General features: G+C 40.5%; 2 protein-coding genes and 2 long non-coding RNA genes across 4 annotated transcripts in view; 3 read left to right on the top strand and 1 right to left on the bottom strand.

Moving 5' to 3' along the window:
• The window catches only part of LOC311052388, a 127,770-nt gene that overhangs the window by 35,799 nt on the left and 64,616 nt on the right, over nt 1-27,355 (top strand). The window lies entirely within an intron of this gene.
• Nucleotides 9,616-12,475, top strand: LOC311051729 (uncharacterized protein). The gene is made up of 7 exons (XM_084066347.1): nt 9,616-9,894; nt 10,626-10,733; nt 10,942-11,334; nt 11,540-11,641; nt 11,814-12,046; nt 12,167-12,261; nt 12,370-12,475. The coding sequence occupies exons 1-7, from the start codon at nt 9,861-9,863 to the stop codon at nt 12,413-12,415; spliced, it is 1,011 nt and encodes a 336-aa protein (XP_083922473.1). The 5' UTR covers nt 9,616-9,860; the 3' UTR covers nt 12,416-12,475.
• LOC311051722 lies at nt 12,742-16,290 on the top strand. Its single transcript, XR_014601414.1, has 3 exons — nt 12,742-12,953; nt 13,128-13,302; nt 14,103-16,290. It is a non-coding gene; the product is annotated as an uncharacterized lncRNA (long non-coding RNA).
• On the bottom strand, nt 19,743-27,229 carry LOC311052113 (uncharacterized protein). Its single transcript, XM_084066925.1, has 6 exons — nt 27,223-27,229; nt 26,444-26,476; nt 25,194-25,394; nt 22,725-22,801; nt 21,690-21,733; nt 19,743-19,834 (listed from the first exon to the last, which is right to left on the bottom strand). Exons 3-6 carry the CDS (start codon nt 25,384-25,386, stop codon nt 19,768-19,770), a joined length of 381 nt encoding a protein of 126 aa, XP_083923051.1. The 5' UTR covers nt 25,387-25,394; nt 26,444-26,476; nt 27,223-27,229; the 3' UTR covers nt 19,743-19,767.

The raw sequence follows: 27,355 nt of genomic DNA, 5'->3' as shown, positions 1-27,355 counted from the left end.
CCATCAGTGAAATCTATGAAAAAGTATAATATGCAACACAATTTTATGCAATATTTAGTGGTGGTCCCTGCTTCATCTCTCAGGTCCTTAGCCTGAAATATGTATACCAGGTCTGGTCTTCATCATGTTTTTTTCAAAGTATTTGTGTTTAATGTGTGTATATCTTTAGTGGTGGAAATGTACCTTCAAGGATGAATAAAGTAAGCCCTACTGTACACTGAGGGGTTGATGTGTATACAATTAAGTGCAGAATTAATTTACCTCTGGTTGTGCACACTCCTCCCAGTTATATGGGAATTGCGGTTCTCTCCCTGGGATTGCACCATGAATCTCGCCACCTCAATGTTTTCAAGGCCCTTATCCGATCTCACACGCGATGGCAAATTAAACAGCCTGACTGCACCAAGGAAGGCATGGAGTACCGTCTCAGCACGGTTGTTGATGGCAGGCATCAGGAACACCACAAGGCGGCTGAAACCATCAATCCCACCATGGATGACGAATCGCCAGCTTATTTTGAAACAAAATTTGGTCAGCATGAGCTATCTGAAAGCTTTTGCACAATTAGTTAAACATTGGTTTCAGGTACCTACCGGATTAATTTGTGATTCCCGTCTATATGCCACATACAATTTGGTGCTGGAACATTATACTGCCGGCGATATAGAGTCCGGTTGGCCAGGGCTCGAAGTTCTGTGCCCTCTGGGTCCACTCTTCTGAGTGATTGGCGCACTCTTGCAACTTGACATAGTAGGTAAATAAATGTAATTTCAAAATTAGAACATGCAGAAAATATGAGATAGGCTATGAATATATCATGATAATTATTGTGATACATTGAAATCATATTGACATTACATTGACATTATGGAATAATAATGAATCGTGGGAGGACTGATGCTTTAACAAGTAACCTACTTTGCACCAGATGACCACTTGTGCGAAGATAAGCTCTCATCATGCGGTATCCACACTGTGGGTGAGCTCTGTGGATTTCCAGTACCCTAGTATCCAGCTGAGAGTCTGTGACAGTTGAATACATGGCCGACACACTAACAAGAAGAGAATACAAGGTCTGTGTTAAATTAACACTGTTAATCATACAGGTTATGCAAATCCTTGTTGCAAAGGGTTTGACTTAAACCAGTGGTTCTCAAACTTTTTTGTGTCAAGGACCCCCAAATTGACACTTACTAGCCCGCGGACCCCCATAAGAGAAGATTTTTTACGGCTTTAGCAGTGATTCTCAACCATTTTAATTTCAAGGACCCCCAGTTTGACATGCATTAGGGCTACAGACCCCCATTTAATGGCATTTCTATCACTTTGACCGCAATTTATATTGTAAAATCTATGTCAATTTAACTCTGAGTGTACTAATGTTTGTACACTCTCAGAGTTACAGACCCATAAGGGTCCATTTGGTCCCTGTCCATCATTTTGCTGGGTACCCCTTGGAACCCCCTCAAGTACCCCTGGGGGTCCTCGGACCACACTTTGAGAACCAATGACTTAAACCAATAAGCAGACTTTAGAGTATGTTAATCCAATAATTACTAATACATCTTCAGTGGTTGGAGACTATTCTACAAGTGCAGCAGAACACAAGATGGCGCCACCACAGAACTAATGGGTGGTTTCTGCGGGCTATTATTATTAATATTAGAATAGTGTGACGTGAGAAATGTAGACCCAGGTGGTGTCAGGTAAGACACCTAGGCCAATGGTTCCTATTCCGTTTTTGTCTTATGTACCCCTTGAGCCTTTTGCCATGCCAATAGTACCCCCTACTCATGTGTTTATGATTCTCTTCAATTAGCTCCATTACTATCCGACAATATTAATTAATATATAATAAATGAACACATTTTCACAAGACAAAACAAGCACACACTACAGAGTAGTAGAATCATTCTTACCTGAGACCATGCAACTGCATCTTATTGAGAATGGTGTTTTTGCACACTCCATACATCGCCGCGATTTCTCTAATTTTGAAATCATGACAGATGTACCACTCTATAGCCTCGGCGGCTATGTCAATGGCAGGTCTTCCCACTCTACGTGCCTCGGACAGAGACTGCAACACCTGTGCCAATATACTGAGAACGCCTGAGCTGTCAAGACCTGCTAAAGCAGAAAGTTCTTCCACTCTATCCGAAAGTGTTTTCACTCTATCACAAACGTCAGTTTCCGATAGTCGATTATTCTCAACAGCATTTGCTAAATTATTGAGAGCTGAAACGAGCTCCTCCAACGCCATCCTGAACTGTGTGTAAAAGATCTGCAAACAGCCGGCTAGTATTTATACGTTTTGAACGACCTCGCGTCACTTGGCTGGCTTTCCACAAGAACCATCAAGGAAGTTACATAAAGACACAAGTACGCCTAGAATTGTACGCCCAAAATTGAGTCAGCGCCCCAACTTGGGGTAAACTATAACTGTGTACCTAAATCATTTAATTCAAATCAATATCGTATCCACACTCCAGTTGAACTGGAGAGTGTTTTTTTTTAATTATTTTTTTTTTATTAAGGATCCCCATTAGCTGTTGCCATAGCAACCAGCTAGTCTTCCTGGGGTCCACACAAAAAAACATACAAAAACAATTGGCTACAGTTGCAAATACAAATGTATTAAATGTCAGTACTCAGTACACACAATACATATTGAAACTAACAAATAAGATAGCTGAAATTACATGTGAGCAAAGAAACAGAAAAAAATGAACAAACAAAAATACTTTACAGTGTTAAATAGTAAATACTATTTAAGATTATTTTAAAAAGTTAATTTACTGTAAATGCAGCAGAGCTTTTGAGGCAGGTTGTTCCAAAGAGTCAATGATCTATAAATAAAAGATCTCCTCAAATCGTTGGTTTTTGGATCAGGTAATTCAAGCTGCCCATTACTGGAACCTCTAGTGTAATGAGCATGCACAGTATTACAATAAACAATCTGTTTAAGTATAAAAACGGGAGTTTTACCGCTCATGACTGACTTGAACAGCACAAGTGTATTAAAAGACAACCTATTCTCAACTGTAAGCCAAGAGAGGCAGGCATGCATACAGCTCACATTAGACCTTAGTGAGCAGCCCAGTATTGGACAACTTGGAGCTTCCTGAGGTCACCACTGGCAGCAGATGACCACATTGTTGAGCAATTGTCAAGATGACATAAAACTAAACTTTGAACCATCTGACATAAAAGCAGACGGGAAATAAAAGAAGCACATTCCCTGGACATAGGTCATTAGTAAATCATATTGACAAGAGCAAAAGTCCTAGGCAACTTCCTTGCGGAACGCCACACTCGACCTCTGCTACTGGACAGGCTGCCATTAGATACACCTTCTGTGATCTGGAGGACAAATAACTTAGTATCCACTTTAAAGCAGAAGAGTTAAAACCATAACATATAAGTTTCTCAACCAGTAGAATGGTCCAGCTAGCTAGCACATCAAATGCAGCTCTAAAATCTAACAGCACAGCTCCCACCAGCATAGTTATCTATAGCATTAAGCCAGTTATCAGTCATCTGTATCAAAGCAGTAGAAGTAGAGTGGCCAGCTCTATAGGGATCTTGAGAATCAGTTGCAAGCTGTTTGAAACAAAATAAGCTTGAATTTGTGAATGCACCAACTTTTCCATGATTTTGCTCAAAACAGGTAAAATACTTATAGGTCTAGAATTCCATTGCCATCATCATTATGCCATCGGTTTGCCTGATTATGTAAAGAACAGTATTTATGACCGGGGTCCACCCATAATGCCGACGGTCCATTGTTCCGACGGTCCATTATGCCGACGGTTCATTGTACCGACGGTTCATTGTTCCGATGGCCGACGGTTCATTGTACCGACGGTTCATTGTTCCGATGGCCCATAAGGTTCATTGTTCCGATGCGCGGGACACCCGCAGCCTGGATGGACTGGTCGTGATTTCAAACGCAATTATCGTGGGTGCAGGCAGAGCGGAGAAAAACAAGAAACACACGTTTCTCTCTCTCTCTCTCTCTCTCTCTCTCTCTCTCTCTCTCTCTCTCTCTCTCTATATATATATATATATATATGTGTGTTGAAAATAGCAGATTGTGTCGTGACCAGGTTAGTGATGCGCGGGACACCCGCAGCCCGCGGACGGACTGTTCGTGATTTCAAACGCAATTATCGTGGGTGCAGGCAGAGCGGAGAAAAACAAGAAACTCTCTCTCTCTCTCTCTCTCTCTCTCTCTCTCTCTCTCTCTCTCTCTCTCTCTCTCTCTCCTCTCTCTTGTGTCGTGAGCTTGTAGATATGCTATTTTTAAATGGCCAAAATGTATAAAGGACTGAAGTGATTACAGTGTTTTGTAATAATAATCAAAACAAAGTAACTAGTAACTAAAGTTTTCAAATAATTGAAGTGGAGTAAAAGTATAATAGGCTATATGCCTCTGAGATGTAATGGAGTAGAAGTAATGTTCTCTCATGTAGCTTACTACACAAGTATAAAGGACAGGAAACAACAACATAAGAATTGTCTATCCTGCGCTAAACCGAATGGATGGTTTGCTCCCGTCAGTCGCGTTACATTACATGAACCACTTTCATTCAAAAATAATCAAAGACGGGTCCAGGAATATGGCCATTTACGATTAAGTGTTTTGATGTGTTTATCGGATTAACATAAAAAACAAACGCTCACACACATGCTCTTTCTCTCTCTCTCTCTCTCTCTCTCTCTCTCTCTCTCTCTCTCTCTCTCTCTCGCACACGCACACGCACACACCAAGCTAAATTCTATATAATTTAGAAAGGAAAATAATCATCACCACTTCCCCTTGTGGGGCAGGGGTCTTCAACGTTTTCATGATGAAGCAGGGACCCCCTCTATATTGTATAACATTCGGATACACTGTTGCTGCTCTTTTTTCCCTCTACACACCTAACTCTTTGCAAAACAATTGCCGATCTACAAGCTCACGTGAACTTGTAGATCAGAAACTCCGAGGACCCCCTAAGGGTGTTGAGGTGACTTTAAATATTACAACGTTTCACTGTTGAAAGTGTCGGCTTTGCTGTAGGCTGAGAGAGAGAGAGAGAGAGAGAGAGAGAGAGAGAGAGAGAGAGAGAGAGAGAGAGAGAGAGAGAGAGAGAGATAGAGAGAGAGAGAGAGAGAGAGAGAGATCAGATATAAATGCTATAGAAAATAGTCTATATTGTTTGTTTGTTTGTTTGTTTATTTCTACTCTACACCAAACCTCTTCACCGAAAATAGAGGGCCGATCCGCAGCCTGCGTGCGGACGGGTCATGATTTGATTTCAAACGCAACTATCGTGGGTGCGGGTGGTGCTCTCTCTCTCTCTCTCTCTCTCTCTCTCTCTCTCTCTCTCTCTCTCTCTCTCTCTCTCTCTCTACACACACACACTCTCTCTCTCTCTCTCTCTCTCTCTCTCTCTCTACACACACACACACACACACACACACACACACACACACACACACACACACACGTATATATATATATATATATATATATATATATATATATATATATATATATATATATATATATATATATATATATATATATATATATATATATATATATATTAAATATGAAATTAAATAAATATATTTTGTAAATGCAAAACCGTCTCCACCTGATAGTGCACATGATGATGTGGGATCCTTGATTTTGGCACAGTCAGCAATTTATCAAAAGTCGGCAGGTACTGACATTTTAGATATGGATATATGGCGATTACAGAATTAGATCACTATAAAATATTTTTATTTTATTTTGCAATCTTTAAAATGTCATCAAACATTAGGCTCCACTTGTATGCGTAAGCAATGCCATTTACAGACCGCACAGAATTTTTTTATGATTTTTTTGTGTTTTTAATTTTTGAGAATATGTAAATTAATTTCATTAGGCTTGAATGACACACACACGCATTACGTTGCTTGCGGAATGAATGACACAACAACATGGCCATTTGGTGCTGATTAAGAGAGAGAATCCATAAGCAGGCAGTGAGGTTCAATGGCATGGCATAGGTCTTCAACAGGGGGGTCCGGGACCCCTAGGGTGTCCTCAGAGTACAGGGGGCCACCCGTGTGATAGAAACAGTTTTTTTGTTGTTGTTGTTTTTTATATGAAGGACTTAAACCTATAGCATCCTGGGGGGAACATTAGCCGAAAATAACAGATCTACAAGACCCTCTATTTTCGGTGAAGAGGTTTGGTGTAGAGGGGAAAATGAGCAGACCAAGTTGTAGCTACTAGGCCTACTTATTCCCAATAATTATTCTAGATTTTGTTTTTAATGTTTTTCTTTTTAAGACCCAATTGGTGTATATTGGAGTCCTGGCAAGCCTATGTGGTTCTGAATCGTTTTCATTTTCAATGACCCCCATAACTCAGAGAGTGTCCAAATGGACCCATAATAAAAACACAATTTATTGACACAAGGAATTTTGTTAACTTCTTTCATAATTTTTCGTTTATATATATGTCAAATATTATTTTGGAATAGATTAAGTTACTATTATTTGAAATTTAGAAGCCTTTACCTTTACACCTTAATTACACCTTTTGGAATAGCATTTATTAAAGTTTGGAGCATGTCATGTTGATTTAGCAGCACGGGTCCGAAACCCAAGAAAGCATATGGCTTGTTTCCATTGGGTCACTGTTTCCACATCAATTACACTTTTATGGGTTAAAGCAACACGGTCTCACTCCGAAAACGTAGCCGGTTGCCTTTTTGTCAGAACCCCGCGACGGAGCCGAATGCCGTCGCTGGACGCCAGCGACGTAATTATGTGCCTTCCACGGTCACTCATAGACATTCATTGAGGTCCAAAGACGACACATTGCGCCGTCACAGGCGGGCCATTGATAATGCATTGGCATTTCAAAACGTGCGCTAAGAAGCTTGTTTGAAATGCACCAGACCACACGCCACCACCCACAAAAACCTGTAAATATTCTGAGTATTTACATACTAGTTTGGTCATTTTTCGATGAGTATTTGTTGAGAACGACACTTTTATTTAACTTTTGTATACCCGTGACGTCACGTCAGATTACTTCCGTATGACTTGATTGACAGTAGTAAAGATCCGATCAAAACTATTTATTTTAATCTAATAGATCTATATAAATGATCTGCTTGTCCACTAATCAATTATTCTGGCACTTAAATGCCTAATGTATGAACAATTCTAGCAATAAATAATTATTTGTAATTTCTTGATTCCTAGCACTCATAAAATCCCGCCTACTGCATCCGGATGTTCACCACGTCCACATACATGAAAACAAACATAACGTTTCCGTATCCGTTCTGAACCGGAAATGTGGTTATAGGCACATTTCACGTTCTGTAAAGGTTCTGGCCTTCTTTTAAAGCTTTTTGAAACAAATAGCAGCAGTCTTTTGCAGTCGCTTAGGAACAAATAGCAGCATTTATTTTTTCTCAAAACGATTTCATGTTTTTTGTAACATTTAGGACGTAAACAATCATATTGAGGGGCAGTTGTGCAGCAAAAACGTCATTACCAGTGTTGCCAGATTCTGTGAGAGAAACAAGCAACCACTGGTCTAGGAAAACAAGCCCAAAAGAAGCAACTATGGGCCACATGACTCATGAGCACTTCAAACATATACGTCAGCTGCTTGAAAATAGTAGATCTACAAGCTCACAACGTGTCGTGATGCGACGCGTTGTGAGCTTGTAGATCTGCTATTTTCAAATTCATTTTTTGGGGAAATTATAATAAGCATACCTGGCAACACTGGTATGCATATGTGCGTCTATGCCTCCCATGATGCATTGCATTGTTTTTCAACTACATCGCGGTAAGTGAAGTCTTGTTACTTTTTCATTTATTTAATAGAAACACATGTTAAATCTGCACCCCCACCACCACTAAATCATAGAACCACAACACAGGGTTGTTGCTAACATGTTAGGGTGTGTACAGTAGCAAGTTGGTTGGTCTGTATAAGTTTAAAACTGTTTTACAGTGGACATATCCCTAAGCTAACAAGCCATAACAAACAAACACAACAACATGAGCTCGGCTATTTGTGTGTGTCCCTCTTCATTTGTGTGTAGTTATGTATTCTATATGCCATGTTTGTTTGCACAACACTAAAGGCAAAACGAAATGTAATCATTGTTTGTGTTTCCCATTCTGAGTGTACAAATGGATGTTTTATTATGAATAGAATACAAAAGGATCCTATTGAGCCATAGTGCTTTCTTGTGGTTTAAATCCTATAGAACTTTACTGTCCTGTACTGCTAATAAAGTATTAAATCAATTAATCAATCAGTACTAGTAGTACAGTCAAATGTTATGCTAAAATATGAACACAATAAGCCCCAGGGGCTTGTTTACATTTTGGTCCATTGTACTCAATTGAACAGTCATATTATATATACCATACAGAGGTGCAATGCAAAACATGTTGGGATAAAGGTCAGTTGAATAAGAGAAGATGGGTGGGGGCGGGGGGCAGAGGATTCAACTATAAAGCTGGTACCAGGAGTTAAATAAAGATTTTTTTAAAACAGGAACTATTTAATCACTTAATTTAAATGTATTATGATGTTAATGTTGTTGTTGTTTGGATATTCGAAAGTAGCTGATCAAAAAGCTCACAAAGCATTGCGATGTGACGTGTTGTGAGCTTATGGATCTATTTCTTAAAACTGATATGTTACATATTAATTTGGGGCGCTTCACATGAAAAGCCAGAACCAGAACCACTGCCATAGTCCATATTCACACGGCGGCCATTTTGGAATTTAACATTGCGTTGCTGTGGCAACTGGGGTGGCATTTCATTGGCAATATGGCCGCTGTGTGGATATGGTCTATAAGGGTCTATTCCAGGGGTCTTCAACAGGGGGTCCTGAGAGCTACTATAGGGGGGTCCGCCAAATCTTTGTGTGATAGGATTTTTTTTTACATTAACCACTTGAACCCTATAATTCCTTTTCTGAGGGGAACATTAGCCGAAAATAGCAGATCTACAAGCTCTCAACGCCTCGCGCTTGAGAGCTTGTAGATCGGCTATTTTTTGGCAAAGAGGCTATATGTATAGAGGGGGAAAAAGCAGACAAAGTAAACCAAAAAAGTTTAATCTGAAACACAATTTTATACAATATAGAGGGGGTCCCTGCTTCATCTCTCTCTCAGCTAGGGGGTCCTTGGCCTGAAAACGTTGAAGACCCCTGTTCTATTCGGTTCTGTACACTCTCAGAGTTTATCTCAGGATTTCAGTGTATGCAGCTATTAAAGGTATCGTGATGTGTTTTTGGGCAAGTATAAGATTCTGTATATCTGGTTTAGGGCTGTTTCTCCTTTTGTTCATTGTAATTCTGAATATGTTGCTTTCTCTTACAGATCCTTCCAACCAAACTCTCCTAAACAAACAAACAAACAAACAAACAACCCAAAAGGCACTTTTAAGAGCCACTCTCTCTCTCTCTCGCACTCTCTCTCTCTCTCTCGCGCCCCCCCCCCCCCCCCCCCCCCCCCACACCTTTCTCTTAGTGTGTGTGTGTGTGTGTGTGTGTGTGTGTGTGTGTGTGTGTGTGTGTGTGTGTGTGTTTACCCTTGTTTGTCTTATCATTGTCTTTGTCTGTTATTTGTTGTTACCCGTCACCATGAGTGATCCAAAAGCCATGGTTACGGAACTTGAAAGGAGTTTAAATGCCGCAAAAGCGGCAGCTGTGGCCAGAAGTCTAAATGCCTTGATTCCTCCAGAGTCACAATGGAGAGCACCACCAACTCCAGCGAAGAAGGCAAAGGCACCTGGACCAACCGTAAGGTGGAAAAAGAGAGACAGCAATAGAAATGTCATCCCTGCCAGGATCAACCAGAAATCAGGGTCAGTATTGTTATACCATTAACTCATTTAGACCTGAGGCCGATTATAAAATCCACTTTAAAATTTCAAAAGCTTTTGCGATCCACCCATCTGACCACTAAACCCGGCAGCCTATCTCAGCTGCCATGTTCAGTGGTCATATGTGTGGATCGCATACATTTTCAGAGCATGTGAAGTGTCCACTTGACTTTGGGCAAGACACTGAACCCCTAACTGCTCCTGATGAGCAGATTGGTGCCTTGCTTTGCCGTCTGTGTTGATGTGTGTGAATGTAATAAACATTGAAAATCACTGTGGATATAACAACATTTAACTTGATAAGGCTTCCTTTAAAAAAGATGTCCTGAGTGCCTTGCCAATGGACAGCTAGACATTTTTTTAAATCAACCTACAGCAATCATTCCTATTTGATTGCATATTCATAGGCGACTGAACTGTCCACGTTATGGTTTGGGAAAAGTCTAATAGTCCTCATGATAATAACCAGGCTGACACTAGTGTTACAGCAAATAGGATAGTGTAGTTATATAGTTAGTTATAGTTTTTACAATTCATGCATTTAGCAGATGCTCTTAATCCAGAGCGACGTGCCATTTTTGGCTGGTTGAAGACCAATCATGCTGCGGCATTCTAGACAATTTGGAAAGGCTTAAGTGCACATGCCAGGCCAGTGAGTAAATGTTGAGGAGAGAGTAAATGTTGATGACAGTGTTTTTTTTTTCCTGTTGTAGCTGGTCCAAGTCGGAAGGCTCATCCAGGTGGTTGTGGTCAGAAACCTGTTCCTCCCAACGATTTTCCTGACACTAATGCTGAGGTCTCCTTTGCTCCAAATGCCGTTGGTGTGTATTTCATTAGTGCAAAGCAATATGTTCATGATATATTCTAATAATCTGTCAATGAGTTTGAATGTTAATTATATGTTTGTATTGCACATTTACCAGAATAAATGTGCAACTAACCTTTTCACAGCCATTATTATACTTTTTATATTGTAAATGTAAAACATAACCTAATGTTGTTTTTCAATATCCCATACTATCTTAACAGAGCGTTTCATACAAGAGCTCCAGCACTCCCTGAGCGTTGCATCGGCTGACATCGAGGAAGCACCAACCCCAGCTCCTCTCCAGGCTTCCTCCGACTGGAGTACGCGGAACCACTCTCTTTTAGAGAGATGGCGGGCAGAGAGACCCTGGCTGATTAACCGCGTTGCAGCGAGGGCACATGTAGGCACACACATGTGCCAACAGTGTGCCATCAGTCCAGCTGCTGTCTGCTGTCATGGCTGTGAACCACGGCCATTCCTGTGTGCCGAATGTGACATCAAAACGCACACAGACACTAGAAACGTGATGCACAACAGGGATGCCATGAATGCAGGGTTCTTCCAGCCTTTGCCTCCAACCACCTGCATTGTAGATGAGGCTCATTGCCGTTGTGGTAAGTTCTTGTTTGTGAGTACACCATATCATATCCTCTCTGACTCATTAATCTCATTACTTTGACCACTAAACAATGCATTTTTTTGTCCTGTCTTACGGTCATGGAATCTTTTTAACCTTTCTCACTCTTCTTTCAGTCTCTTCAAGTGGTTCCAGCAATCGTAATGTTCTATTTCCTATTGGACACAAATGATCTTTTTCAGAGTGCTTTGTACCTGTGCGGATACCTGCAAATATCTGTGGTTGTGCATCGGAGGCATTGAGGGTCAACCCAGGAAAGGCTGTTGCTGTGATCACAATGGATGGTAAGGATTTTTTTTTTTTTTTAAAGCATCTTAAAAATATATTTTTACTTGGTATTTTTACTTACCCACAAGGCTTGTCATAGGTGTATTTATGAAATCAAACGTATGCCTATTGACTAATTTATGCCATGCTAGGTTTTACATTACAGTGTGCGTGTCTTTGATTTTCTAGGGCGATATGATCTCAGCATGCCTGACCTGAGTTGCGAGTCATGCCAAGCCACTTGGACTGCTGGAGTGGACGATCTCATTTGCAGTAACTGCTGGCCTGCTACACTTAATTTCGCAACAGTTTATGCCACAGATATATTTTTCTCATTTGAGAAAATGAAGATGGCTGCACCAGGACTGTCCTGCCAGGCATTTTTAAGAATGCTTGATCAGCGAACTGTTCACTTTGGCCGTGTGAGTATTTAATTTAGTTAGCCAACAGTATATATTTTTTCTTTTTGTCATGTGCATTGAATTTGTTTCTTATTTATTGCCTGCCCATTATAAACTGTTGATATCCTTATTTTGAAATAGACAGGGAAGATCTCAACAGATGCCTTCCAGAAGAGCTACTTTCAGTGGGAAGTTGTACAGTTTGAGCCACATCGCTGTCTCGCCAATATCAGAAGGTAATGATATCAGTGATGTTCTTTAAGATTTTTAATATTACATGTGGCAGTATTTTACGTGTATGAGACAACATTTGTTTTCTTGTCTTTGATTCTTTGTCATTGTAGGCCGTTAAAGGTCTTCAAAGCCAACAGCAGAACCTGGAATCCCTAAAGGTGGAATTAGCAGTGTCAGAGAGCCAGTTGGAGGATTGGGTGAAGGAGTGGGCAGAAGGTGAGGAATTGATTATTGTTAATGCACATATTATTTGCTCACAGCTTTAAAAGTTATAAGTCAAAACTTAAAATCGAACGGGTAACCAGTGAAGACAGCTAAGATGGGGGTGATATGGTCACGTTACCTGGAGTTCACTGACATTGGGTTCCTAATCCTTGTGTCTTATACTGTGGTTTTGTACCCACCTATTTCCTCTCTTCTGCAGCACCAACAACTACTGCTGATGAGCCTAATGCCTTGGCCAATAGGATAGAGATGCTGGTGCTTGGGCTCAAAAGGAGGTCTCAGCGTCTGCATAAAGACACTGACGGAACAAAAGCTCGTGCCAGGATCCTTCGACAGATGAGGAAGGAGAAGGAGATCCTAGCTTCTGTTGTAGAACAGTACAACAGGTTGGTTCCTAGCGCAGAACACCTGAGCATGGAAACCATCATATCTGTTGATACAGCATGGCCATGGCAGCTTCATCACAGTGGTATGTACACTAGTCTGTTGACTGCTTCCAACAAATCTGACCCATAATTCCACATAATATACACACTTGCTTGTTGAGTTTGGGAGAGGCAACTTTGAGTGGTGTGTTTACAAGTGTCTAAGTGGCTAACACTGCTCATTTTCCCTGTGAATCTTTGTCATAAATGCATTCCAGATTCTGTCGATCTCAGAACAAAGAGACGGGCGTTATGACGTCATCATGGCAGGAAGGCGACTCACAGAGGAGAAGAAAATCCTGGTGACTGAGATGGAACATCACTGGAAAAGTCTTTCAGCGTATGACCATGACCTGAAGGAGCTGTCGTGCAGTTTTTCTTCTGGGCCAATGAGTATGTATTTGCAATAAATTATTTTTGTAACAACTGCTATGCATTCCATGTCTATAATTCATTATAAACGTACTTCTAATATATTCTAATCTGCGTATAACACTGTATAATTATAATAATAAACACCCACAAAATAATCTTAATGCATTTTAACAGTTATCATAACACAAATAGCATTACATGATGACTTGGGGCTGATGCATATTCCACTTTTAGAGCCGAGTTTAAATCGGTTCGTTTCGGGTGTCACAACATCTCGGCAGCACCCTTCGAACCTCTGAATGACGTTGTTTGGACAGAGCCAAACCGATTTTAACTCTGCTCTAAAAGTGGAGTACGCATCGGCCCTTATAAGGTGACTTAAGGTCAAGTATTATAGGTCTCTATGATCTTGCATAGACAGTTATGACAGTATAATGGATTTTAACAAATATTATAATGCATTATAAGCGTGATTATAAAGCATTACTACTATGAGAATTAAGATGGGATTCTTAGGAAGTGTCATCATACAATGGTTTATGATTGCAGTTATGATTGCTTATAACTGTAACTATAGTTTTAGAAGCTTACTCCAATTAATTTTACATGGCCTTATACGTCATTATACAAATCTCTAATGTGTTATTGTTATTGTTATAAGGCATTATTCATGAGTGCTATACTTACAACTGTATAAGTATGTTTATAACACATTATAGGCATGGGATGCATAGCAAGTGTTACAATATTTCATGAATATAATACATACCACTGATGACTGTTACTAACACAGGTTTTGTCTTGTGTTCTACCCCAAGGCTCACCGTGGAAACTAAGTTTCGAGGGTCTGAAAGGACTGCAGTGCATAATCCTCCGTAAGCAGTGGGAAAACCGAAAAGGGATGATGCTGGCATGGGAACATTACATGCAAGTTGATGAACTGATGCAGAGAACGTCACCTTTTTGGACAACACAGATGATGCTGATGATGATGACAGTGACTCAGACATGTCTGAGGACGAATTGGAATAGGCAACCATTGCAGACCATTTCATTTGGCTCTCCTCTGGTCATGTCTATCTCGCTCTCTCTCAACCACTCCTACCTACAGGCCTTTTTTTACAGCCACACTGGACCACTTTGATGGACTACTTTCCCAATGTTGGATTACCACGATTTGTGTGGATTGTTCCCCTTTGCGGACTACTAAACTGCCCCTGGCAGGTAAATAAAACTTTCTGTCAGGTGGAGTTTGCTTTCAGGTTGCCCGACTGGGGACAGCAGGGCTGTGTTGTGTCAGATGGAGCATGGGGTAGGAGAAGGAGAGAGGAGGCCATTGACTCTGGCCCTCAGCAAGGAACACAATCCAACCATTTATGAAGAACGTATGAGGATGCAGAGAGCACGTCCCCTCTCCGCTGTTTGAGAGCGGACGCCAACGGAATCATCACAATATCTGCCTAAACACCTGAACGTGGCCAGAGCACTCTTTCTTCTGGTCTGTGGAATGTAAAATAAGAGCACTGTTTGCCTATAATGTGCTGTTCTCACTGTTGCTACACTTAAAAATATAAAATGGCAAGTGTGAACCCATAGTCATAGCTATGTATGTATTTTGCTTAAAGATTGAGGTATGACATTTGTTATCGCACAGCCCCAGAAAGTAAAAAATGAACGGTAATCAAAATGTTACGTATCATTCCATAATGACCTTTGGGAAAGTAGAACATGACCTGTCCTTGCCCGACAGGCAAATGCCTCTGACACCTTAGTGTCAACCCCTGAAATAAGATATATATTTCAAGAGCATGATATCATAGTAAACATCCATCTAAACCAGTGATATAGACGGATTTCCGCGCGACGTCATCACAGAGCAGAATGCGCAATCTGCGCATGCCTGGGGGAAAGGCGCGTTCGAAAATACAGCCCTGAGCGGCAGTGAGCGCACTGGCCAATACAAACTAATAGGCGAGTGTGCTCCGGTGCGTAATTTCCAAACGCACCCATAGGCTTACCCCCTCCTCTGCGCGGTCATATCCTCTCAATGTTTACAAACATGAAACCCGTCTATAGAACTGGAGTCCTGTGGGCCAAATGTGTAGTTTTCTTGTGGCCCTGGAACACATTCCATATACCCAAAATATATTTTGGATGGTTGGTTGTACAGGATGACAACGTTTTTTTGCTTTCCGTAACCGTTCACCAAAACTTGTTACATCAGCTTGCATGCTGACCACTGACCAGTGTTTTGTGCTATAGTACAAACGTATGTCGATTGCACAGTGTGTGCTGCAGGTAGGCCACTATATGACCATAATGGACATGGTTACATCCTGACTGCTTCATACATTTACGCATTTGATGTTTGAGAGGATAATGTCTGTGCCAGACCTTTTTAGTGCACAGGCTTAGAATTTGAGAAAATGGGAAGTATGCATTTGAATGTGTTCTGTGTGCGGGTCCCTTTGTGTCTTTGTGAGAACAGTAGCGGGGGCAGGTGAAATGCTTCTGAAGTGTTTGTATGTTTGTATGAATGGGTGAAGTGGTCCCTTTTCCTGTTAATACTTTTAACAGTACAGGCAGTACAGTACGTTTATGCTAATGTAATGACAAAAAAATAAAATAAAAAGGCCCAGGGGCTTCTTTTCCATTGTGCGAATGTGATCTGTGTTTTGCAGGGTACATGTTTGTATATATTGTATACTGTTTATTATTGATGGTACTTCTGGACCATATGAAGGTGTGATTCACACGGAAATGCTGTCTGATATATAGTTCTCTGCACCTTAATAAAAGGCAGTTAAACCTTCCTTGTTATTCCATTGCCTCCTCCTTATATTGGTCCTTCTGGAATGTATTCATCTCTATTGCTGTATCTGACAGTCCTTGTTGTGTATCTGTCATCTTGTAACTGCTGGCTGACTGTGCTGCCTCTGGGCAACTGACGTAATGATGTAACTGATGTAATGTGCCAATAACACTGATTCTGATTAAAAGATAGTTAAAGCTACTTATAGAACACCAGGAAATGCCTTCGTGTATTGTTTGTATTCTATGCAAGTAATACATTTTTCAGTAAATGTCCGTTGAATGTTCTTATGAAGCATTTTGTTCACAGAACATTTTTGTTCATACAAAACCGCAAGTCATGCTTTCATTCCCACTAGCTGAAGGACAAAATGTGTGGACATTCAAGGTGGAGAGTTGGGACATTTCTGGAGCACAATAAACATATTTTATGTGAATCATTGTAGACCAGCCTATTACCACATGATGCCAAAATATTACATTTAAAGGTGATTACTGGCTTTAGCTGGCAGTGGGAATATACTACAACAATACATTCCATGAATCTGTAATAGTACAGTGTAATAGTATAGTAGCACTCATAAGCAGATTATAATGCATTATAACTATGCTTATAAGACAGGGGTCTTATAAAGGGGCCCGGGACCCCTAGTGTGTCCTCAGAGTTACTCCAGGGGGTCCGGCAAATCTTTGTGATAGGATCTTTTTTTTTACATTAATAACCTGAACCCTAGCATCTCTATTCTTATGAACATTAGCTGAAAATAGCAGATCTACATGCTCACAACGCCTCACGCTGCAAGGCGTTGTGAGCTTGTAGATCGGCTATTTTCGGCAAAGTGGTTTGGTGTCGAGGGCAAAAGAAGCAAATCAAGTACCAAGTATTGAATGTTTAAGTGGTTAAATGTATGAAATGAACCAAAAATATTAATTTACACAGCACTGATGATAGTCAATGAAGCTATCTATGAAATCTATGAAAACGTTTAATCTGCAACACAATTGTATGCAATGTATGGAGGTCCCTGCTTCATCTCTCTCTCAGCTAGGGGGTCCTTGGGATGAAAACGTTGAAGACCCCTGTTATAAGACATTATGCATAGCAAGTGTTACCAAGGTGGGTGTATATGAAAGTAATGAGTATCAGAAAGCTGGCCACATGGGGCCTGGGAATGTCAAAATACAGCTCTGTGTCAAACATGACACCAAGGTTAGTGTAATAGTGTAATAGTGTAGTAGTGTAATAGTGTAATAGACTAATAAAGTAATAGAGGGTATGGGGTGCGTGCTGGCTTAGCGGTCCAGGTGCATACCACATAGGCTCTGATGCCTGGCAGCGTGTCGCGGGTTGGAGTCCCGATCCTGGCGGCCTTTGCTGTGTGTCGCCCCCCATCTCTCTCCCCATTTCCTGTCAGCCTATACTGTCCTATCAATAAAGGCATAAAAGCCCAAAAACAAATAATTTTTAAAAAAGTAATAAAGGGTAGGCATCATATGCCACTCATCTACACTGAGTGCCAAAACATAAAGCATCATGAAGCATTGGAGTTTGGAAGAGCTCATTGGGAAACTCCTACTGACGCTGTATTTTGCCACTCAATAGACGTTCATGCATAACTTCCAGGTACAATGATGTCACAAGCATACCCTTGACCTGCACCTTAACCCTTAACCTCAGTAAGACTATGCCTAAACCTTACCATAACCCTAACCTCAGTACAACTAGGCCTGCCAAGGAGCCAATCAAGACACAGGTGAGGCGGGTCTATCCTATAACGTTGATGGGATCCATAATAACACATAGGACTGTGCCTGAAATAACCGATTCACACAAGCTCAAATGAGTAGCATCGGCAACCCGTTGTGATCTTGTAGATCGTCTATTGCCCTTTGAACAATGTTCAAAGGGCACCTGTGATGAGCAGGAACAACCCATAATATTTACAATGAAATATGTTTCTATGTAGGGCAAGGCCTTTCAAATTATGAATTTGCTGACCTATGACAAAGTTTAATGTCCATCTCCTTCCAAGCTATGAGTCTAACAGTCATACATTCTCAGACCATTTCAGAGCCATCCTAGATAAAATCAGTCAAACAGATGTTTCAGGAATTATTTAGTAACCAAATGTGTTTGAGATATTGATGTGTGCCTTACTTACATAGTCATCCATTACAATTAGGAAAACTACATGTTGGAGCTGATACGTAGTTTAGGGTTAGGTTAGGGTTACCTAAGCCTAAGCCTCATTCCCCTGGCTAGCATGATGCAACTCCTTGCAACCAAACGGTTTCATGCAACTACTTGCAACTGCTCGCAACCATTATCCCCAATGGCAGTTCCAAGGAGTTGCATTGGTGTGACATGTCCATAAAACTGTTTAGTTGCAAGGAGTTGCATCGCAAATCATTGGTGTGGTTTGGGCTTTAAAATGACAATCATTTTACCTTTTATCAAAAAGGTCCGAACACCTCTCAGTCTGTTCCTTGTTTGTTTGTGGGCTATGATGCAAAACAAATCTGTCAAACAGGTCATTCTCTGTAACACTTGTTGAGGCATCTTCCTCTTCTCCAGGCTTCAAATCCTGGATCCCATTCAGTTTATTGTCTACACGTTAACCCCTCAGGAATATAGAAATAACATTGATTTTCATGCATGGCTAGCAGTCTACACACAAAAGAGGGTATGAGGAGTCAGTAGGAGTGAGGAGTTAGGAGGATTTTCCAAACAAGCGCTTCCAAACTCCAGCTTCATGATGCTTTGTTTTGCCACAGTCTAGATGAGTGGCATATGATGCATAGCCTCTTATAGATAACTATCATCATTGTCTGAACCATTAAGTTATTGGGTGTATGGCTTTAAATTCTCATTGTTTCCATGGTTGGCAAATGATGTATTATCAAAAGTGTGTATCTCCTTGCATCACCTTCATTTCATTTTGTAAAACATATGTTTTCTTGGATAATGAGTCTGAATAAACAACTGTCCATACAGTTGTATAGTCTATCTGCAGCTGACACTGTATTGCCTACATACAGTATCTGGCTCATATCCAGTATATCTAGGATACATTCATTCATTGACAAAAGACAGTTAATATCACTGTTGATTGGTATAGATTGACATCTTGGAAGAAACAACATTCAAAGTGCAAAAGGCTTTTAATGACACCAAAGAAAGAAACAAAGAAAACATATTGCACAGAACAAAATAGGCAGTGGAAGAACTCACGTTTCACTTAAGTAAAAGAATCAATACAGCAATGTAGAAATATACTCTGTTAAATGTGACTTGAGTAATAGTGCAAAAGCATTGGCATGTATTCCAAAGTATTCCAAAACTAAAAGTGCTCATCTTGCAGAATGTCCCATTTCAAGTTTCCAAATGTAATATGAAAATAGCAGATCTACAAGACAGATCACAATGTGTCGCATCGCAACCCATTGTGAGCTTGTAGATCGACTATTTTCAAATGGCCGAAATAAGGCTGAAGTGGTTAATGTATGTTTTCTAATAATAAACAAAATCTCCAAAATAAATATTAACACAAAGTAAAAGTACAATATTGTCCTCTGAGATGTAGTGGTTTCAAAGTATGGCGTAGATGCTGGTTTTCCACCTCTGTCCAATCGGGTTTTACTTTCATCGGACCGTACCCTTTAGGCGTGAGGTTACTGGTTGGCCCTGTCCTCTGGAAACTTCTTGGCTGGTTCCCATGTGTCTTCCCAGATTTTGTCACTGTAAAGTATAAATACATTATTTAGAGAAATTCATTTATCCCATGGGTCTTCAAAAGGGGCACTGGGACACCTTTTATTTTTATATTAACCACCTGAAACATTCTAAGAGAAGATCTACAACCTCACAATGCCTCGCACTGAGACGTGACGTGAGTTTGTAGATTATCAATTTTTGGTGACGAGATTTGGTGTCGAGGGGAAAAAGTGTTTGCATCAGTATCATGCAGCCCTAATGCACATGTATGTCTATTGCCTAATGCCTACATGTAAAAAAGATAAGACAAGAAGCATAGCGGCCAACATTCCACTTCTGGTAATTTCATTATTTTGATTTTGACTGATGTGAATTTAGATTAGTTCCTCATAAAACAATTTACTCTAGTACTGGTGACAGACAGTCCATATCTGAAGTCTGAAAGAGAAGTCATTAACAACATTAGTCGACTAACAGTCATTAATTACTAGAATCCAACAATGTGAATTTTGTAACCTTCCTGTACATTCAAGCTGTACAAGCAAATTACACAGAAGCTTCCAATTCAACTGCTGAGGCCGGTGGACTGCAGCTGCCAATCAAGCCCATACGCTGAGCTAGAGCTTTAATCGGGCCTAAATATGTGAGCCCAGCCCAACCCAGCCCGACAGAAACGATACATAATTGACAATTGGAGCCCAACACAGCCCGAAGCCTGACATTCTAAAGAAGTATAATTGTTGCATGCAGCCTTATATTTTTGTCATTACATATTGGTGATTCGAAGAACAGAGTCATTCTACCCTTTTCCAACTGTCTTTATATATAAACAAAAACCCAGCTTGTAGCAAGCACCGTCCTAATTAAGGAACAATAAACATCGGAGCCTCGCTGGCGAACACGGCTGACGGCCGCCGCTAAATCAGGCAACAGGTGTACAGGCTCCCTCACTTTCGTCTTTCCGTCTTTCGCCTTTCATCTCAGAGAAATCAAGGTGCTTTTCCTTGACGTTAGGGAGGTAGACCAAATCAACATCAACATCAGTCAAGGAGGTACCCTGTTCTATCTCTCTTTTCCTCTTCCTCTTAATGGACTCCATCGGCAAGGTTTGCTAAATGAATCGAACTTTGTTCGATATACTGATAGGGGGAACCCTAATTTATGGATAATAAAATGTAATTGATCGATATTTCAGGATATTTGACATTGAAGGTCTAATTGAAATATTTGTCTTACGTTTTATATATACCATCTGTATTTATACTTGTAACATAATAGTGATGTCATGAGTAGTCTGTGCCTATTTATTCATGCAGATGAAACCTAACCACAACCCGACAAAGAAACCTAACCACAACCAGACATACCATGTAGTCTGTGCCTATTTATTCATGCAGAAGAAACATAACCACAACCAGACATACCATGTATGGACAAAATGGTGACAAAGGCTCGTGTAGGCCATACCTTTCAGATCTGGCAAAAAGTGACCCAACCCAATGCCCGACAAATACGTGACCAATTGGGCCCGGCCCAGCCCTCGCCGCGCAGACCCGTCGGCCTCGGGCTGAGATCTTAAGCTCTACGCTGAACAGCACACAGCTGCACACAGCAGAGAGTGAGGGAGAGAGATAAAAGCACCTGGAAGTTAGGTCGTCAGCTTTTCATTTTGCCTACTTTAACTGGACACGTTGTACCAGCGTACTTTGATGTGAAAATGTGGGCCATCGGCAGGTCTGCAACACCACACAGATGAGGTGTAACCTTCCTAAATAGTAAGGCAAATTTGAGAGGGAAGAAAGAATTGTGGGATCAACCAGAAACAACTGCCTCTGGTAGGGCAAATAGTGTCAATTGAATAATATCAAAAATGTCTTACCATGCAGGACAAGGCGCCCAATGCACCAACACTTCTTTGTTGCCCTAAAAAAACACACACACACACACACACACACACACACACACACACACACACACACACACACACACACACACACACACACACACACACACACACACACACACACACACACACACACACACACACACACACACACACACAGTATAAGAAATCACTGGGTAAGGTATACCATTATTTTTAGTACCTTTGCTTGTCTCAGTCATGATCAGCCTTAAGACAAATATACAAATTAACATGGTTCTGTGGGGCCGACAGCCAAGTGGTTATGGGAAATACTACCGCCTGACACTGAGTCCCCAGGTTGATTCCTGGGCAGGTCAGACCTTTGCTCCAATACTCTCCCTGCTTCCTTTATCTATACACTGTGAGACTATTAGCCTTGGACGATGTCTATTAAATCGCCATCTGCACATCAAACCATTGTGATGTGCGATAGCATCAGGACTTTTTGGAGTCTAGAGCGGGTACAGAAACGGCCTCTCTTTGTGTAGAACTGGTTTGTGCAAATTACTGGTTAAAGTAGTCTGAACAGGATCTGAGCACTGAGCAGTAAAATGACCTCACAGTTCCTCACACTATTGAAAAGCAGAAAGCCTGGTGACGTGAAGTTAACTTACTGGAACAGTGGGTTGTTTTAATAAACCCTTGTAGGAACCCTGACCCCCTGACTGATTTGTCACATTTTTAGTGGCCACAACCCATAAATGCTCATCCCATAATTGCATCTTCACTACAAATGGGGAACCATTTAAATAGTAAATAAACATGCGTCCCAACGGTATAACAGTTATTGCCAAGAACCTTTGTTACAATAGAGCAATAATCGACCAAACAGAAATGTCCCCTATGTGTGTGTATGTAGCCTGTGTGTGTGTGTGTGTGTGTGTGTGTGTGTGTGTGTGTGTGTGTGTGTGTGTGTGTGTGTGTGTGTGTGTGTGTAGAGAGAGAGAGAGAGAGACACACACAGACAGATAGGGTTCTATATTTTTTTACCTCATTTGTCCTTCTCCCTGTTATCTCCTTATATGGGTAGACCTGGGACCTTTTCATCTGGGAACATTTCTTGTAAACTTGAAGGATGAAAAGACAAGTTCATTAAGCCATGATGCTTTGTAAATGTCAGCAGTATTTTACATCTATCTATACATTTTCTGAATCTCTATGCATCTGTGTTTATGCCCATAGCCAATCAGAGAGGGGCTGTTTATGCCCATAGCCCATCAGAGGGGAAAAGGGTGGTGTCTCCTAGCCTGGTATCCAGCCTGCTTCGCTACGTTCGGCGGACTTTTTTTTCTCTCTTCGCTTCTCAGTCTGGAACGCACCCCATTGACTCGTTTTGCAGAACTACACTGGAACTACATATGTTACGTTAGGCAACGTCGTTGCTGATTGGATGTTGTTCAAACGAATGACGAATCACAACGATCCCACTGTTTTTTTTGTCCCGCCCCGCACCACAGACCAATCAGAAGCCACGGCACGACTCGAAACGTTTGTCATGTCCCGCCTCCCTTGGAGATAGGAGGCATTCCAGACTGATAAGCGGAGAGAGAGAAAAAAGTCCACCGAACGTAGCGAATCAGGCTGGATCCCAGGCTAGGTGTCTCCATGATTGGTCAAGCCTTCACGTGACATCATAATGTCTTACTATAAAACAATGACAATGTGGGGTAATGCTGTTAAGTTGTACAACTATGCCAGAGTCACAACAAGCAGCACAAGATAAACGCCTAGCTGTGGACAAAAATTGGGCAAATTAGCCAAATCTATGTGTCTTTAGTGATGCTGTAGTGATTGGGTGTAAAGGGAACAAGTACAAATCCATGGGGGACTCCAGTCAACAAAGTATATAGGGTTTAAGTGCCTAACCACTTAAAACCTATACTTAGTTGATTCCAAAGTGCTCTATACTAGGCCCCCTCCTGTTGCCACTCTACACTACAAATCTTCGCTGACAATAATTATAGTTTGGCTAATTTCAATGAATGTACACAACCCATTCAGACCGGGATAACCTATATGTTCTCTGGGAACACGTCTAAGTCATTCATTTCTGAAACTCTTAAAAGCCTCATTTATACTACAACATATGACATACTTGGATGCAGAAAATACCAGATCTGCAAGCTCACAAAAACAAATAAAATAAAAACATTTAAAAGCCAATGTGGATGACACTAACACATTCATTTATATTCACATAAAAACAAACATTTAACACAGAATAGCAATATACAGGACAGCCAAGTATATAAGTCCAGCAACTTGTCCTTTGCAGAAATATGCAGAATATGATTCAGCTATTGTGGCATGTGTCAGTAGAGGTTAAGAGATGGAGTACAGAGGACTGGTGAACAGCTTTGTCAGGTGGTGCAAACAGAACCACCTGTTACTAAAATTGCCAAATAAAGCAGATGGTGGTGCATTTTAGGAAGATGGTGGCTCCCCCATTGTCTCCCATTTCCATCGAGGGAGATGTGGAGGTAGTCCAGAGCATCTGGGCATGCAATTGGACAATAAACTTGACTGTACTGGGAACACAGATGTCCTATACAAGAAGGGCGGGGGGCAGATTTACTTCCTGAGGTGGCTCAGCTCCTTTGGTGTGTAGGACTCTGCTGAACATGTTCTATCAATCAGTAGTGGCCAGCGCAGTACTGTATGCGGCGGTATGTTGGAGGGGTAGTATCAAGGAAGGCGACAGCAGGAGGCTGAATCAAGCTGGTTCTGTCCTCGGTACCACTTTGGATACTGTGGCCATCATGGACAATCCCTCTCCTTCCCTACTACTGTGGCAGGGCAGAAAAGCTCCTTCAGCAACAGACTGTTACATGTAACAGTCAGTCCCAAGTTGCAAGAAGGAGCGCTATAGGAGATATTTTCTGCCTGCAGCAATAAGACTGTACAAGTCCTCATCTGGTTGGCTTGATCAGGCTGATTAGGATGGGGGATGTGGGATGCAAGCCATCGGACTCTTGAGTAGTGTTTGGTCTGTCTTCTTAATATTGTAGGTTGACGATGCTTAGATGCATATTTATTTATTATTCATTTTTTTTGTTTCATCTAATGTGTTTTTATTGATGTCTCTATGAGAGCTGCCTTTCCCCTCGGGGAAGAATAAAGTACCTACCTACCTAGCTAAGACCATGTAATAAGCTGACAGCTGGGGGGGGGGACACTATAAAGGCCACTGCACACAGGATGCGATTATTCACATGGAAAAAAGGCACCCTGTCTGAGCCAACCTAAAAATACTGTATTGAGTCCATAAATTAACATACCTTGAAGATGGTTGATATTTCTATATTATAAATTGTTTATATGATTGGTCTTATGTAATATTCTAATATTTTGAGATTTATTCATGAGCTGTATTGATATAATAATCATCAAGGTAAAAATATATATTTTCTTACAACTTTTACATGTTTTTTAGAAGGATCTACGTATAGTTTTACTTACTGCACATATTGTCCACTTGGCGAGACACATTCTTGTCTTTAACAATTCTTTTGGCCCACTCTGGGCCATACTTGAGTACTTTGGCAGCCACTGCTGGTTTTGATTGGAGAGAATAACATGTCCCACAGGACATCCTCCTGGCCTCCATATTGGCTTGGCATTTGGGACATGTCTTTTTCTTCGGTCGTGTCATTTTTGGAACTGTTGAGACAAAGAAAATAACCAGAATTTTACACAATGTATTTATTCATAATAATTGTAAGAATGTACAGAAGGAACCAAATACACTCTTCTGGCTGTGGCACCGTAAATGTTTAATGTCAAGGACCCCAAATTATATTAATTTGCTATTCAGAAATAGCAGATCGTCAAGCTCACAACATGTTGCATAGCAATGTGTTGTGAGCTTTTAGATCAGCTATTTAAGATAAAACCCTACAATAAAATTGGGTAAAGTGTTAATTCTCATTAAGTTAAAAACTTTTAATCCCTATCTAGATTGGATTTTGGGTAGTTCAAAACCAAAAAACAGGATTGGGAGCACTCTGATATCTGATGAGATCAGGAAAACCTACTCAAATCTGGATCAAAACAAAAAACAGGATTGGGATCAGTTTGATTAGAAAATAATAATAAATAAAATTAAAATAAATGCTGTTATTTGATTTGCTCATATAGCGTGCAACACCTACAGTACCATCAGCTCCCAGTACTTAACAGGTTGCAGAACAATGGCTGCACAAAACAAAACACTTTGTATGACAATGGGACTAAACTTAGTTGAAAGCAGGGTGTGTAGAACCAGTGGTGGATAAAGTACTCAAATGTTTTAATTAAAAACATATGTAAGTGAGAGTCTGGAATTCAAAACCTTTACAACTATTTTCAGAATGATGTAGCTTTCAAGTTTCTATCTATTTTCTTCACCAGGTTGACAAAAGCTACATCAATACATCTTCAACAGCACACCAAATGAGTTGAGTACAGTTGGTATTCATAGAGAATTATCCACGTGCATCCATTTGTAGCATTTACATTTCTGTGTTTCATTCAATCACTCAGAGTCAAATAGAAGTGTAGCTACTTATTTTGTAAGAGAGCTTTAATAAAGAATAACTTAGTAGAATAGAGTGCTACATTTGTTTAGTTTGTCCAACACTGAACACACATTATTCCAATTTCTGTCATGTATTTGCTGTGAGTTAAAGATGTGTGGTTGTGTTATTGTGTTTTAAGTTGTTGGTACTCACTGGAACAAGGTGATGAATGACAAAGAAAGAAACCTGTAAAGGGGGGAGGGAAATGAAGATATAAATGCATAATACTTAAGATCAAATATTCCAGTGGCCACCAAATGGACCCTTACAGTTCTGTAACTAAACAATATAAGCACTGATATTCAGGATCTCTTGGTCTTTATTGATTGATTGATTGATTGATTGATTGATGTACTTTATTTAGTAAGACATGAGAACAGTACATGGCAGTACATAACAGTACATGGAAGTACAAATTCGCAATACAAGGTCTACTAAACTGGATAGCTCAGTTAAGCACGTAGCTTGTTTATAAACAAACTTAGCACAGGGTATATGAAAAATGGCCAAACCCTTAAACCACAAGAAAGCACTATGGCTCAATAGGATCCTTTTGTATTCTATTCATAATAAAACATCCATTTGTACACTCAGAATGGGAAACACAAACAATGATTACATTTCGTTTTGCCTTTAGTGTTGTGCAAACAAACATGGCATATAGAATACATAACTAAACACAAATGAAGAGGGACACACACAAATAGCCGAGCTCATGTTGTTGTGTTTGTTTGTTATGGCTTGTTAGCTTAGGGATATGTCCACTGTAAAACAGTTTTAAACTTATACAGACCAACCAACTTGCTACTGTACACACCCTAACATGTTAGCAACAACCCTGTGTTGTGGTTCTATGATTTAGTGGTGGTGGGGGTGCAGATTTAACATGTATTTCTATTAAATAAATGAAAAAGTAACAAGACTTCACTTACCGCGATGTAGTTGAAAAACAATGCAATGCATCATGGGAGGCATAGACGCACATATGCATACCAGTGTTGCCAGGTATGCTTATTATAATTTCCCCAAAAATGAATTTGAAAATAGCAGATCTACAAGCTCACA

This window comes from Gymnoscopelus microlampas (genome assembly GCF_963454915.1).
Source record: "Gymnoscopelus microlampas genome assembly, chromosome: 9".
Taxonomy (NCBI): domain Eukaryota; kingdom Metazoa; phylum Chordata; class Actinopteri; order Myctophiformes; family Myctophidae; genus Gymnoscopelus; species Gymnoscopelus microlampas.
Note: the sequence above shows the minus strand (reverse complement) of the source record. Positions and strands in the feature narration are given on the sequence as shown.